This window comes from Sminthopsis crassicaudata, chromosome 4, assembly GCF_048593235.1.
Source record: "Sminthopsis crassicaudata isolate SCR6 chromosome 4, ASM4859323v1, whole genome shotgun sequence".
In the NCBI taxonomy this organism is placed as follows: domain Eukaryota; kingdom Metazoa; phylum Chordata; class Mammalia; order Dasyuromorphia; family Dasyuridae; genus Sminthopsis; species Sminthopsis crassicaudata.
The window spans coordinates 413,981,494-414,006,606 of NC_133620.1; the positions used below are offsets into that span (position 1 = coordinate 413,981,494).

A 25,113-nucleotide genomic window follows, 5' to 3' on the forward strand; every position below is an offset into this window, starting at 1 on the left:
TCTGCTCAGATAGCCCAAACCCCACCTGGTGGGTTCTGGCCTTCCAGGAATCAACCTGGACTCCACCCAGATGCCCCTTCAAGCAGATAAAAAAGCCAAGTTGGAATCATCTCTTGGGGAGAATTGAAAGATGCCAGCAGCAACCATGCTTTGCATCAGAGACTCGCCGTCCCACCTTATGGTGTATATCTTCCTCTATCTAATGCCATTTACTAACCAGACTTTAACCTTGCTTCCAAACCCTGCAATAAACCTCTTTTTATCAATCTAGTTTTTCGGGCCTGTAAATTCATTTACAGGGGACTCTTGCCGCCGCTAGACCTCATTTAACTTTGTATCTTTGCGCCAAATCCGAGGGTTGCAGGGGAGCTCCATTTGACTCCCTATACCCCAATCCTGCCACTAGACCTCAATTAATCCTAATTTTATTGAGGTATGTAAGAAAAAGCATTTATTAAGGATTTACCATTTACCAAACACTAAAATAAGTACTGGGGATGATAATTCAAAAGCTGACAGTTTTTGCCTTGAAAGAACATATTCTAATAGGAAGGAGAAAGGGGAATTTAGGGAGACCTGAGTTCAAATTTGACTTCAGTCATTTACTACCTGTGTGACCCTGTCACTTAATCCTTTCTGCCTCAGTTTCCTTATCTGTCAAATGATCTGGAGAAGGAAATGGTAAACCACTCCATTATCTTTGTCAAGAAAACCCCAAATGGGGTCATGAAGAGTTAGAACCAACTGAACAAAGGAGGAGAAAGAATACATGGGAGAGTAGTAGACTGGGGAAGTAGTTTTAGTCTGGGAAATCATAGGGCTGAGTAGAACCACAGGAGAGTCAATTTCAGCCAATGGCATTATTGATTTAATTATTTTTCCCAGAACACATAGTAGAAAAACGGGGAAGAAATACATTGAGGTGAGGATCCATATCTGGGGGCAAGTGTGACAGGAGGCTGGGATTAGAGAGACTCTAAATGAGTCCTAATTCAGACAACCCAAACCTAGACTTTACCCAATTCGCTATGTTGAAATCTCCTTACTTTAACTTGGCCCTTATGACATTTGAGTATCTACCTAATACTATAATTCACACAGGTAAGAGGATTTATTTGAAGATTATGCCAGAAAATATGAGGAAATTGAGGCCCATTGAAGTGAAGAGACCCAAGGTCACATAGTAAATCATTTATTAAAAGCATTTATTAAACATAAAAAAGCATTTATTAAACACTTATTATATACCAAGAACTGATGATATAGACAAAACCAGAGCACTTCTTGCTTTCAAAGATCTTACCTTCTTTTGGCCTCTAGGTGGCGTTGTGGACAGTATGCAGATGATACAAATTTGACTTTTCTCTAGCTGCTGGGGTTCTCAAACTACCCGCCCTGGGGGCTGAGGACGTTTATGCGGCCAGCCGGGTTAGGGCAAATGGGCAGAGGGGCGGAGACAGAGTGTGAGTTTTTGTTTTGTGTGTTTGTTGTCTGGCCCTCCTATAGTCTGAGGGACAGTGAACTGGCCCCCTGTTTAAAAAGTTTGAGGACCACTGCTAGCCACTTAATGAGTTGGGCTAACTGGCAATTCAAAGTTTTTTTCTCAGTCTCAATTTCCTTGTCTTTAATTTGGATTAATAAAAGTGTCTATCTCATAGGATTGTTTTAAGAATCAAATGTAAAGTACTTTGCAAAAAAATAAGGTGCTATATAAATGCCATTTAGCTTCTGAAAGGCAACACGTGAGTATATATATCAGCTTACATGTGAGGATATCAAGATCGTAGATTTAAAACTATTTGGGACCTTAGATTTCAGGTGAATTGATATCCAGAGAATGCAGATAATTTATCGAGGGCCAAACCAGCTCAATGGATGAGGCAGACTTCAAGACCAGGTCTGTTTTCCTGTTTTCAAGTCCAGATCAGCAGGCAGGAGTTTCGGAGAGTTCCTCCCATTCTACTACACTCAAAAGAACATTGTAGCCAGTCCGTGACACAGTGGAGAAAGTGCTGGACTTGCGTCAAGAAGACTTGTTTTTATCCTGACTCAGACATTTATTACCTCTAGTTCCTGGACAAGGAAGTCTCTCTGCACTTTCCTCAGCTAACAAGATGGGGTTGAACCTCGGCCTCTTCCCTTCAGCAGTAAATCTAAGCTCAGATTTGGAACTGAATGAAACTTTAGAGGTCACCAGTTCAATCCTTACCTTAGCTAACTAACGTGCAGAAGTAGCATTTTAGCCCAGATTCCCTGGCTCCAAATGCAGAGACTTTCCCAACTCTATGGGAAATAATGCAGAGTAATTAACTTAAAAGGTTTACCAGTGGGAAAAGGTCTGAAATTTAAATATCAACATCTGCCTAATTGAGTGAAATGGTTTCCTCTGGGTGTGTTTCTTTTTTGGACAAGTAAACCAGACCAGGTAGACGCGTAGTAATCTGAGGACAATGGAACGAGAATGAGAACACGGGGGAAACAAAAAGAAATCTGCCGTCGCTCTTCTTCCAATACTTATCTGTTCCTCCAGGGCCCTCCGCTTTCCGTCCCTAGAAAGCTGTTCGTCCACTCTCAGTCCCAGACTTCTCTCCACCCCGCCTCCCACCAGCCTGTTCGGGTGTTCCTCCTACATTGGAGGTCCTTCGCGATCCCTTCCTAGCCTCCAAGCCTGATCTTTTTTCCGAGGAGCAGTTAGGGAAAAGGGGGGGATCTCCTATCCCAGTTTAGGGCCTGCGCGGCTTTACTTTTCTGAGGCTCTCCGTCTCCCACTGACCCCGGATTGCGTTTGTGCCCCTCCAGTGGTGTGCCCAGAGAGTGACAGCGGTGGCTTATAGCCCGGCCCGGCCCGGCCCAGCCCAGCGCACCCCTGGCTCAACCTCCGCGCCGCGTAGCAGGGCTTTCAGCCCGGTAGTTCCGCTTCTGCGCAGCGCGGCGGGCCCAGGGGCTGGGGAGAGGACGGGGAGGGGAGGCGGAGGATGTGCGCCGAGCCAATGGGCAAGCTCGGGGGAGTCGAAGCTGCCCGAGCGGCCGGCGGGGCTCACACACGGCCGGGATGGACGGAGAGAGCTGGGTACCGCAGCCCTTCTCCCCAGGGCCCCCGGGCGGAGCGGGAGGCGGCGGCGGAGGGGCGGGCAGCGGCAGCGGGGAGAGCCCCCGCGGTGGTCGCGGGGCAGTGCTGCTGCATCCCGAGGTGCTGGACCTAGATGAGGACGAGGATGACCTGGAGGTCTTCAGCAAGGTGAGGGCGGCGGCAGCTGTGGGGGCGCGCCCAGGGGGAACCGTCCCAACTCCTCTTCTCGAGCTGCCACCGAGGTTGTCAGCGGGGCCTGCCCACTGTCTGGTCCTGCCAGGAAATGGGGGGGAAGGGGAGGGACGCGAAGGGTGGGTGGGGGTCTCCTCAGCCTCTTTTTCTCCTCCTTTTCTTCCTCCTCCTCCTCGTCTTCCGTGTCTTCCTCCTCTTTTCCTTCTCCGATTGAAGGAACATAGTCTTTCTGCAAGCCTCCGAGCCTTTGTCCGGAGAGAAGTTTGGAGCCTGGAGCTAAACAGCCGGGCTTTCTGTTCTCAGCTTCGGCTCTCTCCGCACTTTGACCATCTGTGTTCTTGAGCGTGTCTCGCTTTCCAAGACTGCAAAGTTTTGTTGTCGGACTGGGATCTAGAAAGGAAAGTTCTGTCCCGGCACGGCATCCTCGCCACCTCCCCCTTCTCCACCTCCTGGCCAGACCAGATCGTGCCCTGCCTGGGCAAGGTGGTTAGATGCTGGCAGACTCTGCCCTTGCCCCGCTCGCTTCCTTCCTTTTCCTTCTGCCCCGAGATTTCAGAGAGCCTGAGGCTTAGAGGGCTCCCGCCTGGGTTTCGGATTTAGATTTTTTAGATTTAGAAACGGAGAATAAAAGCCCTAGCTTTACACACAGATCCCTGCGGGTGCCTAACCAGCACCAGCCTGGAGGGAATAGAAAGGGATTCAAATAGAAATAAGATTCTAAGATTCAACTTATGGAGAAAGAGATCCGATGGAAAACTAGTTTCCACACATTCTTTTAAGAGCAAAGAAAGGCATGTCTCTTGAATCCTCAAGCATCATGCCCCCCAGTATTATTGAGAGATCCCAGATGCTTACTTAACTGGCTTGTCTGTTTTTCACTGATAGTTATTCTTTCTTTAAAAAAAAAAAAGAAAAAAAAAGAAAAAGAAAAACTTGGCGGGGGGGGGGGGGAGGTTGAATGAAACTCCAGCTTCGATCAAGTTTCTGTCAGTGGAGGCAGTGGGTTGAGATGAAAACAATGTATTAATTACTACTGCTTTTGCGGCAGTTAAATGTTACATTGAGGTCTGGATAAATGAACTTAATTATAACCAGCCCTTTATGTGCAGGATTGTGAAGGGAGGTGGGTGAGTGGACCAGCTAGTTCTCGATTTAATTCTGTAGCCTGAATTGCCTCAAAGAATGAGATTGTAAACTTTTTGACGTCCAGAGCTGTCTTAGCCCACATCATTTTGTTCCTTAGGCCTTGATTGTCTTGTTCAAGATACACAATTTCTAAATTAAATGAAAAGGGAAACATCCAATACAGTATTTTTCTTCTTGCTGTCATATGCCCTTAGAATCATTAGGTTCTTTAAATAGAATGTCACAGTATTCTACTTTACCTTTCCATTAAAACTAATCTCTAAGGGAGAAAAAAATCAGAATCATTTTAAGTTCAAATATGAAAATATCGCAAGCTTCGCAAGTCTCTGATCTCATAGGGAAATTTAGTTTAGTATGTTACTGAATAAATTAATCAGCCTTAAATATGAACACACACCAGGTTTAAATTATACAGAGGTTGGTTGGTTTCTGTTTTCCTTCATATTTGAACTCAGTGTACTAGGGTTGAATATAATGCTAGTCCTTGGTTGAAATGAAACATTTGTCAAGGTTCAAGATTCAGTAATGTTAGACAGTGTCACAGTAATGGAGTGAGTTTGCAGACTTTAAGCTGCCCTCTGTTTATATTTCAATGGATATATAAATATTGAGCATAAAGTGGTGTGACCAAATTTGTAGACGATTTAAAGAAATACTCAAGATAGTTTTTGTTTTCAAAGATCTTAAGGTCTATATTGCAAAATAGTTTACTTATCATATATATGTAAACTATATAGGCTACTGTTTGATTTCCAAATGAAGGTACAATCACTGATAATAAGGCTTCATGAATATAAGTCGTAATATGAGAAATTGAAAAATGAGTGTGTGTGTGGGGAGAACCATATTTGCAGAGGAGGAGTCCTTTGACTTTCCTTAGTTGAAGAACAATATTTTAGAAAACTTTTAAATTGCTGGCTTAATCGATTGATGTCAATCCAAATAAACCATCCTATAGAATAGCTCTGATAATGTCTCTTCACTTCTTGAGAACCTTCAATGAAAGCCTGGAAGTTTTCCAATATACCACTTATACCTTAGCCTGATATTCAAAGCTTTCCAACTCTTAACCTCATCTCATTCTGTTAAACTTCATGTAGCCTAATCTTCTATCCATATTTCCAAGTTCAGTTCAGACGTCAATTCCTTCCTGACAATTTCTCTAAAATTTTCTGGTAGCCAGAAAGACCTCTAACTCTCCTTTCAATTTTTTACTTTAAAATTATTATTTCTGTATCTATATGTTCCAGTCTAAGCTCATTGAGGTCAGTGAATATTTATTCATTTACTTATTTGTTTCCTCATCTATTGATTTTATTACTTATTTTGGCTATCTCCAATACTAAGCCAAGTATATTGATATACTTGATATATTGATATCAATATAACATATTGATGTTATATAAATATTCATTGACTTTTAATTGGGTGTCATTCTCTTACCAAATTGTAAACTCCTCACAGGCTAGGACCTCCTTTACTCTTATCTTTATAAGTTAGCACAATATTTTGAACTGAGGAAATATAGTTGTTGAATAAATTAATCAGCTCCAAAATGATAATATGTGGTTTTCCATACTGTATCTTGCTTATGTTACCAGAATCAAAGTCATATTTCATGATCAAAGTTAAATTTCTGATTAGATCTAAGGCTAGGGTGTATCTTATGCAAACTAGGAAGAAGTCTTGGCAGGAGACACACTGAATTACCTAAGGGAGTTAAAATTCAAATCTGAGAGGGAAAGTAGAGAAATACTCACAATAAAAATGGATACTAGGGGGTAACAGAAGAGACATTAAAAAAAAGAATAACAGTAAAACAGTTATTTAGTAATTCTCAGAAAATAATAATTGGAAGTGAATCGAGACTTTTTAAAGGCCTCATGTGGTTATTGTCAATTTCACATTGTGCAAATATTTTATCTGATATATTAAACAAAAAGGCCAAGAAATATTAGTACAAGTCGGTAAATGCAACCTTAATGCAAGGAGATAGATACAATCTAAGACATATTATAGAATGACTACTTATGATTGGAATATGTCAGTGGAAGAATGTAATTTATTCAAGAGAAAAAGATCTATCCAAAAGTAGTCAGGAAGATATAGCTTTCTTCCTTCCTTCCTTCCTTCCTTCCTTCCTTCCTTCCTTCCTTCCTTCCTTCCTTCCTTCCTTCCTTCCTTCCTTCCTTCCTTCCTTCCTTCCTTCCTTCCTTCCTTTCTTTCCTTCTTTCTTTCTCTCTTTCTCTCTTTCTTTTCTTTCTTTCTTTTTTGATAATATACTATTTGTACTTGCCTGCATTTTTTTTTAGAAGTTTGGAGTGAAGTTAAGAGAAAGAAATTGACTGGTGTTATCCTTATAAGACTACCTATGAGACTGAGGATATAAATGGTACTTTTCTTCATTCATTCAGCAATTAATTATTATTACACTGTGATAAATGCTGGAAGGAGGTAATATCAACCTTTACTCCTGCCCTCAAATAATTTATAAACTATAGTAATCACTCAAAATGTTAAACTAGGATTCTTAATATTGAAACTGTATTATTTCTTCTCTAAGGATATTCTTCTGGAGAATATTTATGGAGTTACAGCTATATCATGATAGACACTGGCACATATGCTACTTTAAAGTAATTAAGACATAATAGTTTGCTGTTGTTTTACAAATACATAGTCCATGGGATCCAGAAGTGGAGAGACTCTTAATTTTATGCATGTGTTAAATTTTAACTTTGACAGTTACTAACTGTGATTTAGGATACTATGACTCATGCAAAGTTGGACAATAGCAAGAAGTTAAATTATGTGTTTAAAGGGTTTTAATTCATTATTAACCAGTTTACTTAATTAATCAGAATTCCCCATTTCTAAGACATTGGTGGAGATCCTAGCCAGAACAAATTGTGAGACAATAGAACCAGTGATTTGGAAAGTTAAAATTGTGAGGCAAGTACTGTTTATCATAAATCACTCATAAACAAAATAAACCCTGAATTATTTTAAAGGATTATCAAGGACTGTGAATTCAAACCTGAGTTTTGCTACTTTTGTAGGTTAACTTTATCTCATTGTTCATTTTAGAGTCAGTTGACAAATGGATATAAACATGTGACAGCAACAGAATATTTTATGAAGGAAATTTAAATGAAGAAGCAATCAATTTCTCATAGTAATAAGAAGTGATTGAATTAATCAGGATCTTGGATCTAATATCTTATTTTGATGGGTACACAAAACAAGAGCTAAGAAGTGTATGCATGCCGTTTGAGGATCAAATGAAATAGTATCTGTAAAACCCTCAGCACTACCATTGGTTTATAGTGGGATAATATTTTACAAACTTTCTTTATCCTAAAAAAAAAATGTTATTCTTTAATCCTATGTCACTTTTCCTATTTTTCATGATTTTCAGAGATCACTGACAATGACTCAGTAATCACATTTGCTTTTCTTTCAGTTCATTTTGGCTTGATGATTTGGATTCTTTGAAAGTATTAGAAGTTGGCTCTTTCTATTTCTTTTCTTATCTTAGATTTAAAATCCTTGTTAGCTATTTAGTTTTGGTTTCTCATTCTCAGTCCAAAGTTGATCATTCTTGACAAAGAAAACAGAAGTAAAATAGATGTAGTTTTGTTAGCTCTGAGTAGATAATAATTTAATCATAGAATCTGAGAGTTGGAAGAGACCTCAGAAGCCTTGTCATGTAAAGTGTATCTGAACAAGAATGTCTTCTATTGCATATAGTTATCTAGTGTGCTTGAAAGTGGAGAGGAAAACTAGAGTTTCCTGGGACAGCCCATTCTGGTTTTGGATAGTTGTAGTTTTTATGAAGTTTTCTTACTTGAAATTTATCTCTCTCTCTCTACAACTTTTTATGTTGTCTCAATTACTTAAGACAATTTTAATATGGTTTGATTTTGTGACTAAAGTGATCATATATGCATGCTTCTGTTGACACTGAACTAACAGAACTTCTAAGTTTGACCAGCTGATATGTGACTGAATTAGCTTCCTCAACTTCATTTGGTTCTGTCAGTTGACTGCTTTATTTCATGCCATACACGTGGCATTTTGTGGTGTTTTTAATGTATATCATAGCATGGAAACAGGCAAAATGTATAATTCTTGTAGAGCAGTCGTTAGGGACTGCTAGAGATCTTGCCAAAGTTGTTAGTTTGGGAAAGTTATGTTTCAAGAGTCATTAAAAGGTCACAATGAGAGCATCTCAGTTGTATCAAATTATAGAGGAAATTTTAGGTTAAAATGAAAACCAGTACTAAGAACTGACAAGCTGTTGCTTTGAAATAGCCTGAGTAGGAAAGTGCTATCATAAAGGACTTAATAGGATTTATTTGTTTACATTCCTACATGGAGGATGATATTTGTAACTCAGAAGTTCTCATTATTATGGCAATTAGAAGGAGTATAAATAGACAAAAGGCATGAATGAAAGTTGAATATGAAAGGATAATATCTTTTTAAAAAAAAATGATGAAATTTTAAAAATGATGAAATTAGGAGGTGAGAGAGGAATATATTGTGAGAAAGGGAAAGGGAGAAGTGTAATGGTGCAAATTATCTGCCCTACAAAAGAGGCAGGAACAAGTTTTTATAGTGCAGGGGAAGAGGAGGAGAAAAGGAGGAATAAATGAACTTTACTCTCATGAGAATTGACTCAAAGAGGAAATAACATACATACTCATTAGGGGTATAGAAAGGAGAAGGAGAATAAATGGGGGGAATTACAATCAGCAATAGCAATTGTAGAAAAAAATTTAAAGCAAGTTTCTCTGATAGAATCAGAAATTTTTTTTTTTTTATAATTGCTATTGCTGATTGTACTTTTCCCCCCATTTATTCTCCCCCTCCTTTCACCCTTTCCCTTTCTTCCCTTCAAGAGGCCTTTGTGAGTTTCTCTTGGGTATGGTGTTGCTTTCTGGTAGGCTCCTAGAGTTTTGAAGCTACCTTTCCTCACTACACCTTGTTTGTTCCCAATTCTCAATGTAGCCATTCCTGACCCTTTGAGATTCACATCATGAGGCTGGAAAGGAAACAGTGTTTTCTCCAAGTTTTCTATCCATCTTTCATTCTCCTCTCTCCCCAAAGAGATTTCTAATTAGGAATTACTCTATTTTCTTGGCCACCTGCATTCTAATATTGCTTGAGTTCTTAGCTTGCTTTTTTAATGCATAACCCAGAGTATTGGGCAGTTTCTTCAGCTAATCTCCATATACTTCCTATGTAGCCTCACTTTATTTCAGGCAAAGCCTAGAAGCCTTCCATTCCTTTCTCTTGGGATTAACCAGGTTGTTAGCATCTACTCTGATGCCTTTAATGGACTGATTAGATAGAGATGTCCAGACTTTGTTCACTTCCAGTTTAGACCTCTGGATGACTCAATTACCAAGTATAAACCTTCTGTAATTATTTAGGGAGGAGTATGGACACATTTCACAACTGTGAACTGAATCGAGCACTCTAGAGGTGGTCAGTCCAAGGCAATGAACAGTGGAACTATTGTACTGTTCATCCTCGTGCCAGGATCCCTGGCATCCTGAGATGGAACTTAGGACTCAAACTCCTCTTGAAATCATGTTTACACTTGCTAGTTAGATTTTAGAAAGCTAATTTGGTTCAGTGGGTAGAGTTCAAGACCAATAAGCACTTAGTAAATGCTGGTTATATACTAACTTAAACTTAAGTCCTGAGAATATAAAGAAAAAGAAATGAAATAATATCTGTCCTCAAGGAACTTGTTTTTTTAAAAGAAGGATGTACATATTTCTACAAATATTATGCATACATAAAGATGTGCTAGGGTCCCTGGAACTTGCAAGAGGTGATTAAATTTTTCAGTATGAGCACTCATCCTAAGAAATCCACAAATATAGAACAGGATTTATTGTTTTATTGATTGTCTGGACTTAAAGTGATGGAGAAAAAGGTTAATAATGCAGATTAAGTTTAAAAATATGCCCTGTAAATAATGTCTACCCTCTATCCTATTCCAGTCAGTTCTTAAACTTTTACCATCAAAGATCAGAAAAAGTTTCACTTAGGAGGTGCCAGAAGACTTGTTTTCAAATCCTATTCCTCATACATCATAGCCTAATGTGGCTATGAGTAAATCACTGAAATTCATAGTTTCATTTTTCTCATCTGTAAAATAGAGTTATTTTCATCTATAAAATCTAACTAAGATGGATATATTTAGGTTGTGAGGCTCAAGTGAACTAATATGTATAAAGCACTTTGCCAAATTTATAGAACTATATAAATGTCAACTTCTAATACTACTGTTTATATTACTCCTGGCTGTCTATTTTAGTTACCTTGTGAATTAAATGGGCTTTTGTGGGATGACCTAGAAACCTAATCACCACATATAATAGTGTTTATATAAGAAAATGCATTATCAGCTGCAAAGAGACTTAGTAATGAACTTTTGGAACAATAGCCATTTGCATGAGTTGGATAACTGAAATTAAATTGCCTTTTCTAATAAGGAAAAGCAGATATCCACATGACAAAAAAAAAAAAAAAAGAAAAAAAAAAAGCTTTATTTACCCTAAGTATTTGTGAAACAACTTCTTTTTTCAAGTCTCAGAAAGTCTTCTATAGAAGACATAACAACAACTTGCCTAAATTCATGACAGGGGAAAGGAGAAGAAAACTGAGTTCAAAAGGAGTTAGAGAAATCTTTTCTCAAGATGGTTTGTTTTGTATTTGGCCTAATACATAGCTGAAATGCCATCTCTTCACTAAAACTTAAACATATCAATAGTTCCTCCCTGATTCCCTCACCCACTATCTTATATGAGACAGTATTTTAATTTGTTTACATAAGTTGTGTATATTCTTTAAGTGAGCAATGACCATTGCTGCCCAGGGAGATCCCAGGCCCTCAATTTCTGATAGTCATTGAACCATTGTGGCACAATTCTGCTCCTTGACTGAGGTGACATGCACTATATATAGACATAAGCTTAGCTTTTGATAAATATTTGTAAACCATTATTAGTGAAAACATACACATGTTTATACCTTGTGTCTGTTTCCAGGTGGCAGAAAAATATGGTAGTAAGAAAATACTTAGCATTAAAATCCCTGGCAACTGTTATAAATTTCTCACTGTATTCAGACATGCAGTGACCTTTACAGCAATTTTTTTCCCCTGGCTTTCCCCCCCTGTTGTTGTTTTTAAGTATCAAGAAACATAAAAAGATGCATGCCTGAAGGGAGTTTTTTCTTTTAAATTAACATGGCTAACGATTAAGCATATTATTTCCTTGGTGTAGAGAATTCTCTGGAAGATAAATTCCTTCTACCAAGGCAAATCAGTGTCTTTTCTATCAATTGTATTCTTCAAAAATTGTCCAGACCACTTAAGTGGTTAAGTGACTTGCCTAAGATCACAAAGTCTATATGTGTCAGAATCAGTACTTGAATCCAATTCTTCTGACTCGATATACTAGGTTAGTCTATCTCTCTAGTAATTTATTTACTTACATGAAACAATTATAATGTTTTTGGTTTTTATGGTTTTTATGTCACAATTTGTTTCCTGAACTCCAAGTCTTATTGCCCCTTCCATTCCAAGCAGTGGGCCTTTTTTTTTTTTTTTTTTTTTTTTTTTTTTTTTTTTTTTTGTGATAAAGATTAATTGAAACAGTGACCATCACCACCACTCCCATTTTTTTAAACATATGCCAAATTTCATATCCATGGCCCCCATCTTTAGACTGAGAATGATCTTGTCATCTCTTCCTCAATCCCTGTTAATTCCATTACCTTCCTTCTGTCTATTTTTCTCTATGTTATATATAGATCATCCTGTATACATTTGTTTTCAGGTTGTCAGGTTGTCTCCCTCACCGGATTGTATATCAGCCCCTTCAGGACAGGAACTATCTCTGCCTCTTCTCCACCCCCCCCCCCCACTTAACACATTGCTTAGCATATAATAAACACTTAATAAGTGTTTATTGCTTGATTGCTAATTCCAAATTGTTTTCCAGAGTAGTTGGATAAATTTACAGTTGCACCAACCTTGCATCAATGTTGTTCCTATTTTTCCTCTAGTTCCCTCAGTGTTGAATACTGCTGATTCACATTTTTGTTGTTTCTTAGTAAATATTATCAAGAAGTGCTTTGCCAAAATGAGTTGTTGTCCATCCTTTTATTTACATCTCTCAAGCAGCCTATGTCTTAAAAATTCATTTGTAAATCATTAAGTTTGTCTACAGGAAAGTGTATTTTGAGTCCCAGTGTCAAAAATTGACATTAGTTTCCCAGACTAGCCAATAACAAACATATTGTCTTTGATATATATGAAAAGCAGCAGAGAATTCTTACTGAATCAGGACTACTGTATTATTTTATTATATCTTGAATGTTGGCATTTGTAGAAAGCAAATTTTAAGTAGAGGATGAAGTGGAGATGAAAGTTTTATAGAGATTCAAAAAGTGATTCTCTAATTTCATTTACAAAAGTATTACTTGCTTTCCTTGCTTCCTCCCTCCTTCCTTCCTTTCTTTCTTTCTTCCCAAACTCCCTTTGTTCTTCCCTTCTTCTCTTTCTCTTTTCCTTCCTTCTTTCCTTTTCTCTTCCTCCTTTCTCCTTCCCTCCCTTCCTCCCTTCCCTTCTTCCTTCCTCTCTCCCTTCTTCCTTTCTTCTTTCTTTCCTTTACCCCTCCCTCTCTCCCTTCTTTTTTTCCTTTCTTCCTTCCTTCTTACCTTTCTTCCTTCCTTCTTACCTCTGGTTTTAAGTATTTTTTTTAAATCAATTGAGATTAGAAGTCATTCTTTCATCCACAAATAGAATGAAGAGAAAAGGAGAGATTTTTATCATATGCTGTTTGGACAATAGAAGGAAAAGAGAAAATGTATGTGACTGAACATGTGGAAGTTCATTGCTTGAATACTACTACGTAGTATTTATTAACTTTTAACAATGCATAGGGAGAGGGGAAGAAAGAAGGAGTGGAGAAAAAAGAGGGGAAGGGAAAGTATCTCATTGGCCATCCTCATTGGTGGAGATCAATTTATGCCAGTTTGGTTATTATATGGAAAAAGTCAGATGAGGAAATAGACTGCCTCATTGGACTTGGAGGGGGAAACAGGGTTCATTTAGAGATTGATATGGATGGGATGTTTGTAGAATGGTTGTATTTTATTTTGCAAACAGATCTTGTTACAGCACTCCATCAATAAGCATTTAATTCAAAACTTGTTATGGGCCAAAATTTATGTTATAGGGTAGGAGCACAAAGATAAAGAGGTTTAAAAAAAGGCCCTGCTCTTCTAAGGGGGAGAGAGAATAGCATGTAAGTAAGCTACATGCAGAGAATGAGGAAGATGACTTTAATAAGGAAAGCTCTAGAAATTTGGGGACATCAGGAAGAAGAAGATGAATGGAACCTCTTGAAGAAGGTGAAAGAAGCCCAAAATTCTTAGTAGGAGAAGAGGAAGAAAGTTTTCTAGTCATGGAGCAATATTTGGTACAAAGGCACAGAGATGGGACACAGAGTAAGTGGATTTGGGGGGAGGGGAATGTAAGAATATTAGACAGGTAAGAATGGGCCAATTTATGAAGATCTTTAAATGTCAAATAAACAACTTTCTATTTGGTAAAGGAAGAAATAGAGTAGCACTGGAATTTAATGAGTAGGAGAAAAACCTGGTTCCACTTTTGCTTTAGGATAATTACTTTGGCAATTATCTGGAGGATGGATTGGTACAGGGAAAAGTTTGAAGAAGGACAATCTGTTTTAAAACTATTTCAATAGAGCAGGTAATATGGGTCTGAACTAACAGGTAAATGAAGAGAATGGGGTATATTCCAAAGATGTTATAAAAGACTTGGCAACTTATTAGAGATTAAAATAGGATAAGCCAGTGTTACTGAGAAGATTATGATATCCTCAGTAGTAGTAAGGACCACTTGGTGATACAGTAGATAGAACATTAGTCATGGAGTCAGGAAGGCTTGAGTTCAGATTCAACCTGGGAAGTTTACTAGTTATGTGTACTTGAACAAGTCATTTGAGCTCTGTTTGCCCCAGTTTCCTCAATTGTAAAATGGGGATAATAACTGTATGTATTTCACAGTGTTATAGGGATCAGGTAAGATATATATATATATATGTGTATATATATATGTGTGTGTGCATATATATGTATGTATTATATAATATGTATCTGTCTACATAACTTATGTATATTATCTCATATATATTTATGTTAAATATATATATATACACACATATATTTATATATCATTTAGCATAGTGCCTGGTACATAGTAGGCACTACAAAAATCTAGTTATTATTAATAGTTATTATTATTTTACTAGTACTCTTAGAAGGGTTTGAAGAGAAAAATATTAGGCTTGTTTTAGATCAATAGATCTAATTTAAGTCTGAGATGTCCTGTCTATGATATGCACAGTTTTAAATGTCCAGTGGACCATTTCTGATATTGGACTGGAGTTTAGGAGGGAGACCAAATATAATGATCTGGTGATCCATCTGCATAGAGATAATTGAATCTAAATGAATTATTGCGTTCCCAACAAAGGGAACTAAGCATGAGAAAATAGTGTCCTGTAGAGCCAGAGGAAAAGTGACTGACAATATTAAGTGCTACTAGTAGGGCTAGAAGGAGGAAGATTGAGAAAAGCCTATTAAATATGGCAATTAAGAAGTGACTGATAACTCTGGAGGTAACAGCTTAATTTGAATGATAAGGCTGGAAGCCAAATGCTGAGAGTCTAGAAATGAGTGTGAGGAGAGGAAATAGAGACAGTGAATATTATTCTACAACCAATAGCTACATAGTAAGGGATGTGAAGAATATGCTATTCGCTCTACCAATCAGACTCCCAAAAAACTATTTTAATGACTTAGAAAAAATAAAAACAAAATTCATGTGGAAAAACAAAACATCAAGAATTTCAAGGGAATTGTACAATCTAAAATTATATTATAAAGCAGTGGTTATCAAAACCATTTGGTATTGGCTAAGAAAAAGACTAGTTGATCAGTGGAATAGGTTAGGTCCAAAGGACAAAATAATCAATAACTTTAATAATCTAGTGTTGACAAATCCAAGGACCTCAGCCGGAAAATTGGAAATTAATATGGCAGAAACTAGGCATTGACCCATACTTAACACCGAAAACCAAGGTCAGGTCAAAATGGGTTTATGACCTAGGAATAAAGAATGAGATTTATAAACAAATTAGAGGAACATAGGATAGTTTACCTCTCAGACCTGTGGAAGAGGAATGAATTTATGTCCAAAGAAGAACTAGAGATCATTATTGATCACAAAGTAGAAAACTTTGATTATATCAAATTGAAAAGGTTTTGTACAAACAAATCTAATGCAGACAAGATTAGAAGGGAAATAATAAACTGGGAAAACATTTTTACAGTTAAAGGTTCTGACAAAAGTCTCATTTCCAAAATATAGAGAGAATTGACTCTAATTTATAAGAAATCAAACCAATCTCCAATTGATAAATGGTCAAAGGATATGAACAGACAATTCTCAGATGAAGAAATTGAAACTATTTCTAGCCATATGAAAAGATGCAAAGAAATGCAAAGTCAGACAACTCTGAGATACCACTACACACCTGTCATATTGGCTAGAAGGACAGGGAAAGATAATGCAGAATGATGGAGGGGATGTGGGAAAATTGGGACACTGATATATTGTTGGTGGAATTGTGAATGCATCCAGCCATTCTGGAGAGCAATCTGGAATTATGCTCAAAAAATTATTGAACTGTGCATACCCTTTGACCCAGCAGTGTTACTACTGGGCTTATATCCCAAAGAGAGCTTAAAGAATGGAAAGGGAGCTGTATGTGTAAGAATGTTTGTGGCACCCCTTTTTGTAGTGGCCAGAAACTGGAAACTGAGTGGATGCCCATCAATTGGAGAATGGCTGAATAAATTGTTGTATATGAATATTATGGAATATTATTGTTCTGTAGGAAATGACCAACAGGATGATTTCAGAAAGGCCTGGAGAGACTTACATGAACTGATACTGAGTGAAATGAGCAGGACCAGGAAATTGTTGTATACTTCAACAACAGTATTATTTGATGATCAATTCTGATGGAAGTGGCCCTCTTCAACAATGAGATGAACCAAATCAGTTCCAATAGAGCAGTAATGAACTGAACCAGCTACACCCAGCGGGAGAACTCTGGGAGATGACTATGAACCACTACATAGAATTCCCAATCCCTCTATTTTTGTCCACCTGCATTTTGGATTTCCTTCACAGGCTAATTGCATACTGTTTCAAAGTCTGATTCTTTTTGTACAGCAAAACAATTGTTTAGACATGTATACATATATTGTATTTAATTTATATTTTAACATATGTAACATGTGTTGGTCAACCTGCCATCTGGGGGGAGGGGGAAAAATTAGAACAAAAGGTTTGGCAATTGTCAATGTTGTGAAATTACATGCATATATCTAGTAAATAAAAACTACTAAAAAAAAAAGAATATGCTATTTCCTTTTCTTGGATATCTTATAATATATCTTATGATAATATAGCAAATATTATATATTTTAAGTAAATTCATTTTGTTCATAGTTAACTTTGTCAAGGATGAAACTTCCTAGAGGAGAATGTCAAGGGTAGCTAAAAATGATTTCTAGGTTGTGCTAAGCTAAGACACATCCAATAAGATTTTAAAATGGTGCTACAACTGCCAAATGACTCAAAATGTCATGATATATTTCTAGGAATATAGGTTGTTGGATCACAAATTTAGAACTGGGAGGGATCTTGGAAGTCATCAAGTTCACCTCTCTTATTTTATTAAAGAAGAAAGTAATGAAAAAAAAAAGGTGGGTGACATATGTAGGGCCACACAGGAAGTTGGTGCTGAGGTTGGATTTGGATCCAGGTCTTTCTAAATATATCCAGTGCTTTATCCTTTTATACCACATTGCCTCACAAAGGGAGATCTAGTCTTCTTTGATTAGCAAAATGACTCTTGGATGTTGGCATCTGCTGGAACTCTACTTAAAGGCAGACTTTTCTCTTCCACTTTATTGGGATGTTGGGTTTTTGGAGTTTAGAAGATGGAGCAACTCACATTTATAATTTCAGTAGCCTAATGACCTTCTTGTTGGAAACTTATGACATTACAGCTATGGCTAAAAATTTTTTCACAGCATACAAATATAAAGACTATACTTTGGTTTGTGGTTACAGTCTCAATTTGTATGACTTGCTCCTATTTGTAGCTGTGTCTCTTTGGCCATACAATATGCCATATTATCTTTTCCCTTTTGTAATTGCTGGGTATTACATTGGCCTGTTATTTTTTCCCCATTTGACCACAGACATTGGTCATTTCTGCTTCAGTAAGATTGGTACCATATCTTCTGCCTACCCTACTTATTCTTGGCACATCTTTTTTTTTTTTTTCCTTTTTTTTTTATTAAAGCTTTTTATTTACAAAGCATAGGCATGGGTAATTTTTCAACATTGACCCTTGCAAAAAATCCAAATTATCCTCTCCCTTTCTCTACTCCTTCAAGATGGCAGGTAGTCCAATACATATTAAATATGTTAAAGTATGTGTTAAATCCAATATATGTATACATATTTGCTGCACAAGAAAAATTGGATCAAGAAGGAAAAAAAAAAAACTTAGAAAAAAAACAAAATGCAAGCAAACAACAGAAAAAATGAGAATTCTGTGTTGTGGTCCACACTCTCAGCACATCTTATAGCAAAGTAATGAGGTATTTAGCTATTTTCCACCTTCCACAACTGTTATATAGGCCTATATGTGGTGTGTTGTGGAAGTATGGCTCTAGCACTGGGTGACTGATTCTATTATGGGCCATTGCTGTTTGTGATCTTTCTTTGCCATTTATTGTATAACACTCTTGTAACATGGCATAGTAGATACTGTGTGTTCTGGACTGGGCTTGTCTCAGCCCAGACTCTTTATAGTTTGAGTTTGATAATGAAATAAAGTAAGATACTTCAAGAATCAATCAGCAATTAGCAAAAGGAGATTTACTTAGCCTATCACAGAAAAGTTGTTCATAGATGAGCATGAAGGATACCAGATTAATTCAGCTCAGGAAACCTAAACCCCTAAACCTGAATTGCTGCCAGTTATTTTCCAGTGAGTCAAATATATCAGAGGCTCTTGATATATCAGAGATGGCTCTTGGAGCTCCTTGTGACTGCTCTGTATTCATGTAACCAGCAAATGATATCAACTGCCTGGTCTTTAATCTCATGGGTCAACCAAGTCTTGAGGATGGTTCTAATGCATTTTGAATTTTATTTTGAATTTCATTGGAACAGGAGCTAGAATATTGCTTCAGTTATAGAAGACCAGCCTTAAAATCACAGCAATGTGGGTTTGTGTTCTTCTGTCACACATTTGACGCTGGCCAAATCAACCTCTCAATGATCACAGAAAATTCAAACAAGTTACATCAGAGGAGGAATTTTTCTGGTGGAGAATTCTCCACGATGATAAAAATCACAGGTCAAGCCCAAAAAAGAAAAATAATCTTAACAAACCAATGACATAAATTTGATGTCATTCTTTCCTTCTGAGTCTCATAGCCACTGGAAAGATTGGAAGTTAGTCTTAATATGGTTTTTGGCTTCATCCTGCCTTGTCAACAGACTCTCTTTGCCAACCTCCCAAAAGACATTATGACCATGATTTTGGCTGCTTATTTAGTTTGTCAGGATAACTAGGAAAAAACCAACTTTCAGGTATCGGGAGAAGTATCTCAGTGAAATTTCATCATACTATTTTCAGCTCACCATAACTTTTTTTATCTCTAGTCATATAGATAGATTCATAATTTTTCTGTATTATTGCATGAATGTTTATAGAATATAATTCTTGGCTTGCAGTAGCTACTGAATACATCTGAAAAACAAACAAAATTATGTCTATAGGCTATCAAATTGCCAAATTATTAAAAAACTAGAAGTATATACTGATATATTCTCCAGGTTTCTTATTATTACCAATACCCTTTTGTGTGACTGTAAGATATACTGGATAAAATTTGATCTATGTTATAGTGACACCTTACCCTTCTTAATGATGAGCATTAGTCAATTATTTTTTAAGCCCATAAAAATCACCTGTATTTTTTTTTTTTTTTTTTTTGCATATCAGCAAGGAAAAGTGAGAAAGACTGAAATATCAGAAAACAATAAAATGGTAACTGTTCTCTTCAGTTTAGTGGGGATGCTTAGGCTCAAAAATATCTCTTATATGTTACAATTTTGCAGAAAGAAATCTTAGCTCTATTATTCATTAACTCATTGAGTTTATAGCTCTGTTGCTCTTCCTAGCGAAGGTATCCCATGCATTAGTGAACACTTGACATAACTAACCTTACTGTCCTAAATTGTAGGAACAGTCCTAAACAGTAGGAACAGAAATTTTTTGGAAAAACTTTATCCCTTCAAAATTTACCTAATAGTTTGTTAAGTATAGAACATGTGTATATTATATGTTATATGTTTCTATCGTGTAGCAGATGGGTACAAATATATTGTGTTACTTTCTTGTCCACAAATGAAACCAGTGGAAAAGATACTATCTTTTCTGTTTTTATCTTATTCCAATGCTGCATTATAATTTAGAAAGCTTTCAGGTGATAGTATGTAGTAAATGAACTAGAAGGACCTGGGCACAAAATGACAGATTTTCAAACCCCTCCCCCCTTTTTTGTTTTTTGTTTTTTGGTGAGCACAAAAGGAAGATGTTTTGGCATTTTGTGGCATTTCCTTTTATGCTGAAGAAATCTCATTCTAAGCCATTAGATTTAGGGGACTTTACTGCTCTTCTTGGTTCTGACCAGAATATATTTACTCCTTACTCCCTCCCCTCTCTTAAGGTCCAAACTTCCTTCAGAGCACAGCTCAGAGGTACTCCCTGTCTCCCTTCAGATCCCCTCTGTTGTTTGTTAGTGCTGAGTTTTTGTTGTTGTTCTTGTTATTTCCCAGTCTCCCTTCAGATCCCCTTACTTGTTTGTTAGTGCTTGGTTTTGTTGTTGTTTGTTTGTTGTTGTTTGTTTGTTTTTTTTAACTGGACCTCATATTTCAATAGTCTGAGGAGCTTCTGGTGGGGAACTGCCTCTACTAATGTGGATTGGCATCTACTCAATTAAACAACTTGATCTGAGTCATCTAATGAGTATGTATCATGGAAGGGGATCCAAGCTGGGGCTTCTTAAAACTAGCTTTTTACCTACTGTGCTATGCTGATTTTTTTTTAATCTCTTGCATTACTATGCATATAATTTTAATTTCCTTAACTATATGTGTATTTAATCTCCTTTCTAGAAGATAAGTTCTTTGATTACAGCAACTGTTTGTTTTTCTCTTGGATGCTAATACATGCATCCTTGTAATAAATGCTTTTTGAATTAAAGTTTGGGGTGATGTATCTTTGTACATTTAGACACTTGTAAAAATGAGCATCACAACAGAAGCGTAATACAACATAAGAAATAAAAATGAAACCAATCTTTGTTACTTCTAGAAAAGTTGATTTTTGTTCATCTACAACTAATTCTCAAAGGAGTTTTAAAGATGAGAACCGTCAGTGAGTTGCTTTACTGAGATGATAAATCTTTGTGGTCCTGCACACCTGGACTTCTCAGGAAGCCCTTTTTATTGCAGAAGGAACTAGCTAACAGCTTGCTGATTATCATCTTAAGTTTTTTTTTTTTTTTTTTAGTGGAAGGAAGCTAGGCCAAGAAAGGCCAAGTACCTCATCCCTACTTTCACAACATGTCACAGACAGCCTTTTCCCTAAATCACACTTCCAGCCCTGTCTGCTCCTGGCCTGCCTCAGCATTGTTATTATTATTGTAATAAGCAGGCAGATTGGAGGGGTTTTTAAACCAAAACACAGCTGGTGAGTCTAATTTTAGACGGATCGAGATGAGTGTCCCTCTTTAACAGGCTTGGTTTCTCAAACTCCTTCCACACATTAAGTTGCTTTTTAGCCAGATGTCTCATGACTGGTGAGCGTCTTTCTTTCGCATCAGCACTTTCATTGGCATGGTCTTTTCATGCCAGCATTCTAACTTAGCACACTCCTCACAGTGACTTTCTCTTTGCTGGGAAGAAGCAAAAAGCTGTTTGTGTGCAGATGGTCTATGAGATCCAGTAATAACTTGGATGATTTGTGTCACATTGATGAGAAGTTCCTGAGGAGCATATGAGTGAGGGATAAAGCTTCCTCCAATACCAGGCTTGAATCTAGAAGATGGAACCATCATCTTTCCACTTTGCTGCTTTGTTCAGATGTTCACCATTATCAAATGCATACTGTAGAAATAATGCTAATCTGTTAATTATTCCAAAGTATAGCAGCACTTTTCTTTAATATGCTCTAAATTTTCAAGTCTATCTTTGTAGTAATAGAACAGAAACTAACTTTCTTTAAAATCGACCAATTCTATTTTCTTCCAGCAACTCCATCAATGATTATATTAAGTGAGGAATTATCTCTCTAGCAGAACTGAGACTGGTAATCTGGTAATGACAATAGTTCTCTAAGATAATGTTTATAGCATTAAAGTCCAATAGTGAGAAAGGAACTAAATGTTGAGATTCTTTCTGGCATAATACATGAGTATTGACTAAATTTGGATTTAGGAAGACCCAAGTAAAAATCATATATTATAGTTAGTAACTAGATGATCAAATGCAAGTCATTTAATTTCTCTCTGTCTTAGTTTCCCCATCTGTCAATTACTCTTTATGTTATATCATCTTGGGGAAACCACAGCTTTCCTGGGCTTTAGTTTTGTCATCTGGAAAAATGAATCTATTTTGCCTTTGAGGTCCCTTCCAGCTTAATATCTGTGATTCCATCATTTTACCTCAGTAGTAGTGCTAAATTCTTTGTTCATTTACCATCTGGAAAATTGGCATTGAGGTTATTCCCTCACTATTAACAGTATTAGCAGTAAAAGCTGACATTATCTCCTCTATTTCACTTATTTAAATTAGGCTAAAAATGTTTATTTTTTCAGATATTTACTTTTGTTTATATTTTACTGATCTGTTTTATGTAAAAGACATAGATCTTTTCTTTCCTTTCAAAATATAGATGAGAAAATGCAAAGACTTTGCCTAAAATACCATAGAATCACAGCTTTGGTGTTTAAGACATTGGAATTCATGCCCTAAGGTTTTCAAAGAAATGGATACTGCTTTTCATAGAGATTAGAGATTTTTGTCATCCTTCCTGATTCATCCTACCATTTTCTTAGAAAAGAATATGCTGAGAAACGTTAGCAAGAGTTCATTTTTAGTTAATTACTTTTTTTTTAAATAACAAAACCAATAGCCCACAACAAATATTGTTTTGCTGTTCAAGAAACAGTGCAAGTCTCATAGGAATTGAGAGCTTCTTAATTCAATGTGAAAAATACTGTCACAGTTTTGCTTAGAACTTCAATAATAAATATGAAGTGCCCCATAGATATAATTTCATTCTTCAGAAATCTCAAATATTCCTGAGTTTATGGCTGTAATTCCAAGGCGGCTTTTTTTTTTTTTTTTTTTTTTTTTTTTTTTTTTTTTGGTTGATATGGAAACATTCCTTGGATGCTTGGGCTTGTTATATTCTGTAACTTTGCAAAAATCATGCATACTTTCCTCCTCCACAAAAGACTGTTTTTAAAACTAGAAGAAACTGATTGTTAATTTTGTACTCATAATTTAACCTAGTAGAAATAGAATTGGATGTAATGTAATTAGATAGCAAGAGGAAGCTTGAAAAGCCCCAACTCAAATAGTTAATCAAAATAAACAATTTCATTACAAGTTTTTATATGACTGATTCTATACTTTTAAATAAATCATAATTTTTCTCAGTTTATTTTCCAAATTTTGGAAAACTTTTTAAATGATCTTTTGTAGAAGAGGTTTTTAAGAGAATTTTTTTTTCAATTGAAAAACTCAATAAACATTTAAAAGTGCTTGCTTTGTAGGAGGTACTGAATTAATCACTGAGGATACAGAAAGAGACAAAAGACAATCCCTGTGCTCAAGTTGTTTAGTCTTTTATTTTTTATTTTATTTTTTCCCCCCTGAGGCTGGAGTTAAGTGACTTGCCCAGGGTCACACAGCTAGAAGTGTTAAGTATCTGAGACCACATTTGAACTCAGGTCCTCCTGAATTCAAGGTTAGTGCTCTATCCACTGCGCCACCTAGCTGCCCCCTGTTTAGCCTTTTATTTGGAGATTTCTATCACTTAAAGACTTTTCAAGATCGTAGAAAATAGGATAATATTTTAAAGCTTAAAGTTCATCTTAGTGGTAACCTAAGACTAGCCTTCTAATTCTGCAAACTAAAAACTGATGCTTTGTAAAATCAAATGATTTTCCTGAGGTCACACTGTCATAAGGAGGGGAACTGGGATCAGGGTTCACAGGAAGAGACTTCATAGTCATAAAAGTTGGGCTTTATTCTCTGCTCTACCAATTAAAACCTTTGTGATCCTGAGCAAGTCATTTCTCCTCCCTTAGATGGCTTCAGTTTCCTTAACTAATGAGGAGCTTTGACTAGGTCATTTCTAAGATCTTATCCTATATTAATAACTATGGCTTTGTAATCCTAAGAAATAATCTGAATCTATATTTCTTCAGAGACAACTGGAGGGACCTAAAGTACTTGCAGAATCCTATTAGATATAAATTTTCCTATTAATCTATTTGATAATTTAAAAAAATATATAGAATTATTTAATTTGCATCTTTTGCCATCTGGAAAAATTTACTGTTCAAATTTTCCTCTCCTACCATTTCCTCACCTACATTAGACATTTCCCATCCATGCCATTTTTTGTCATGCTACTTCAGTGACCCAGAATATCTACCCTTCTTTCTGACCAAGTCCTAGTCAGTGCCGAGGGACCTAGACCTCCTGGAAAGACCTAAAGTCATTTTTGTCTTCAGTTTGTTCAGGAATGGATCATAAAGTATCCTCTTGAGGTCTTATCTTTTGCTCTAAGTGCTGTTTCTAGAGCTTCCATAATTATTTATTTTTTAATTTCCTGTATGCTTTCTCTCTTCACCTAGCTTATAAGATTCTCTTCTCTGTTGTTCTTTGTCTTGGTATCTAAACACTCTGTTCTTGTTAATTCCTTTGATGCAATTTGTAGAAAAACTAAGTCAAATTGTTACTTGGCCCTTTTTGACATAGTTTTTTTTTTTTTTTTTTTTTTTTCATTTGTTGATTATTTGTAGTAAGGAAAACAACAATAATTTTTTAAAAATACAATTATTTCACCCTTGAAAAGAGCAAAAAAGGGAATTTAAATTTAGTTCAGGAGGTCTGAGTATCCCAAGTTTTCGGTAGTAGTCTACATATATGTATGTATGTGGATATATATATATATATATATTTTTTAAGATGGCTGAATTTTATTATGTAATTAATTCCATTTACCTTTCATTATCATTGTTATTCTAAGTAGCCTTGACCAATAGCTGTCAGTTTCATAATGGTAACAGTTGATTCATATATGCTAGTTAGAAAAAAAATAACTTTTGTTCAAAATTTCAAGCTATGATCTGAGATCAGACAGAGCTCAAGTTAGCCCTCAGGTAGGGATCATTTTGGTCATCCAGATCCTTGTTTTACC

General features: G+C 36.4%; 1 protein-coding gene across 2 annotated transcripts in view; it reads left to right on the plus strand.

The window, feature by feature from the left end:
* The first annotated feature begins 3,026 nt into the window (after positions 1 to 3,026).
* SNX7 (sorting nexin 7) overlaps positions 3,027 to 25,113 on the plus strand; it is a 135,447-nt gene continuing 113,360 nt past the window's right edge. The window contains exon 1 of one of the 2 annotated variants that reach the window (XM_074262761.1): positions 3,027 to 3,238. In XM_074262761.1, coding sequence (XP_074118862.1) covers positions 3,053 to 3,238 — 186 coding nt within the window. In that variant the 5' untranslated portion in view covers positions 3,027 to 3,052. The remainder of the gene's footprint in view (positions 3,239 to 25,113) is intronic. The other variant, XM_074262760.1, reaches the window with a different exon arrangement.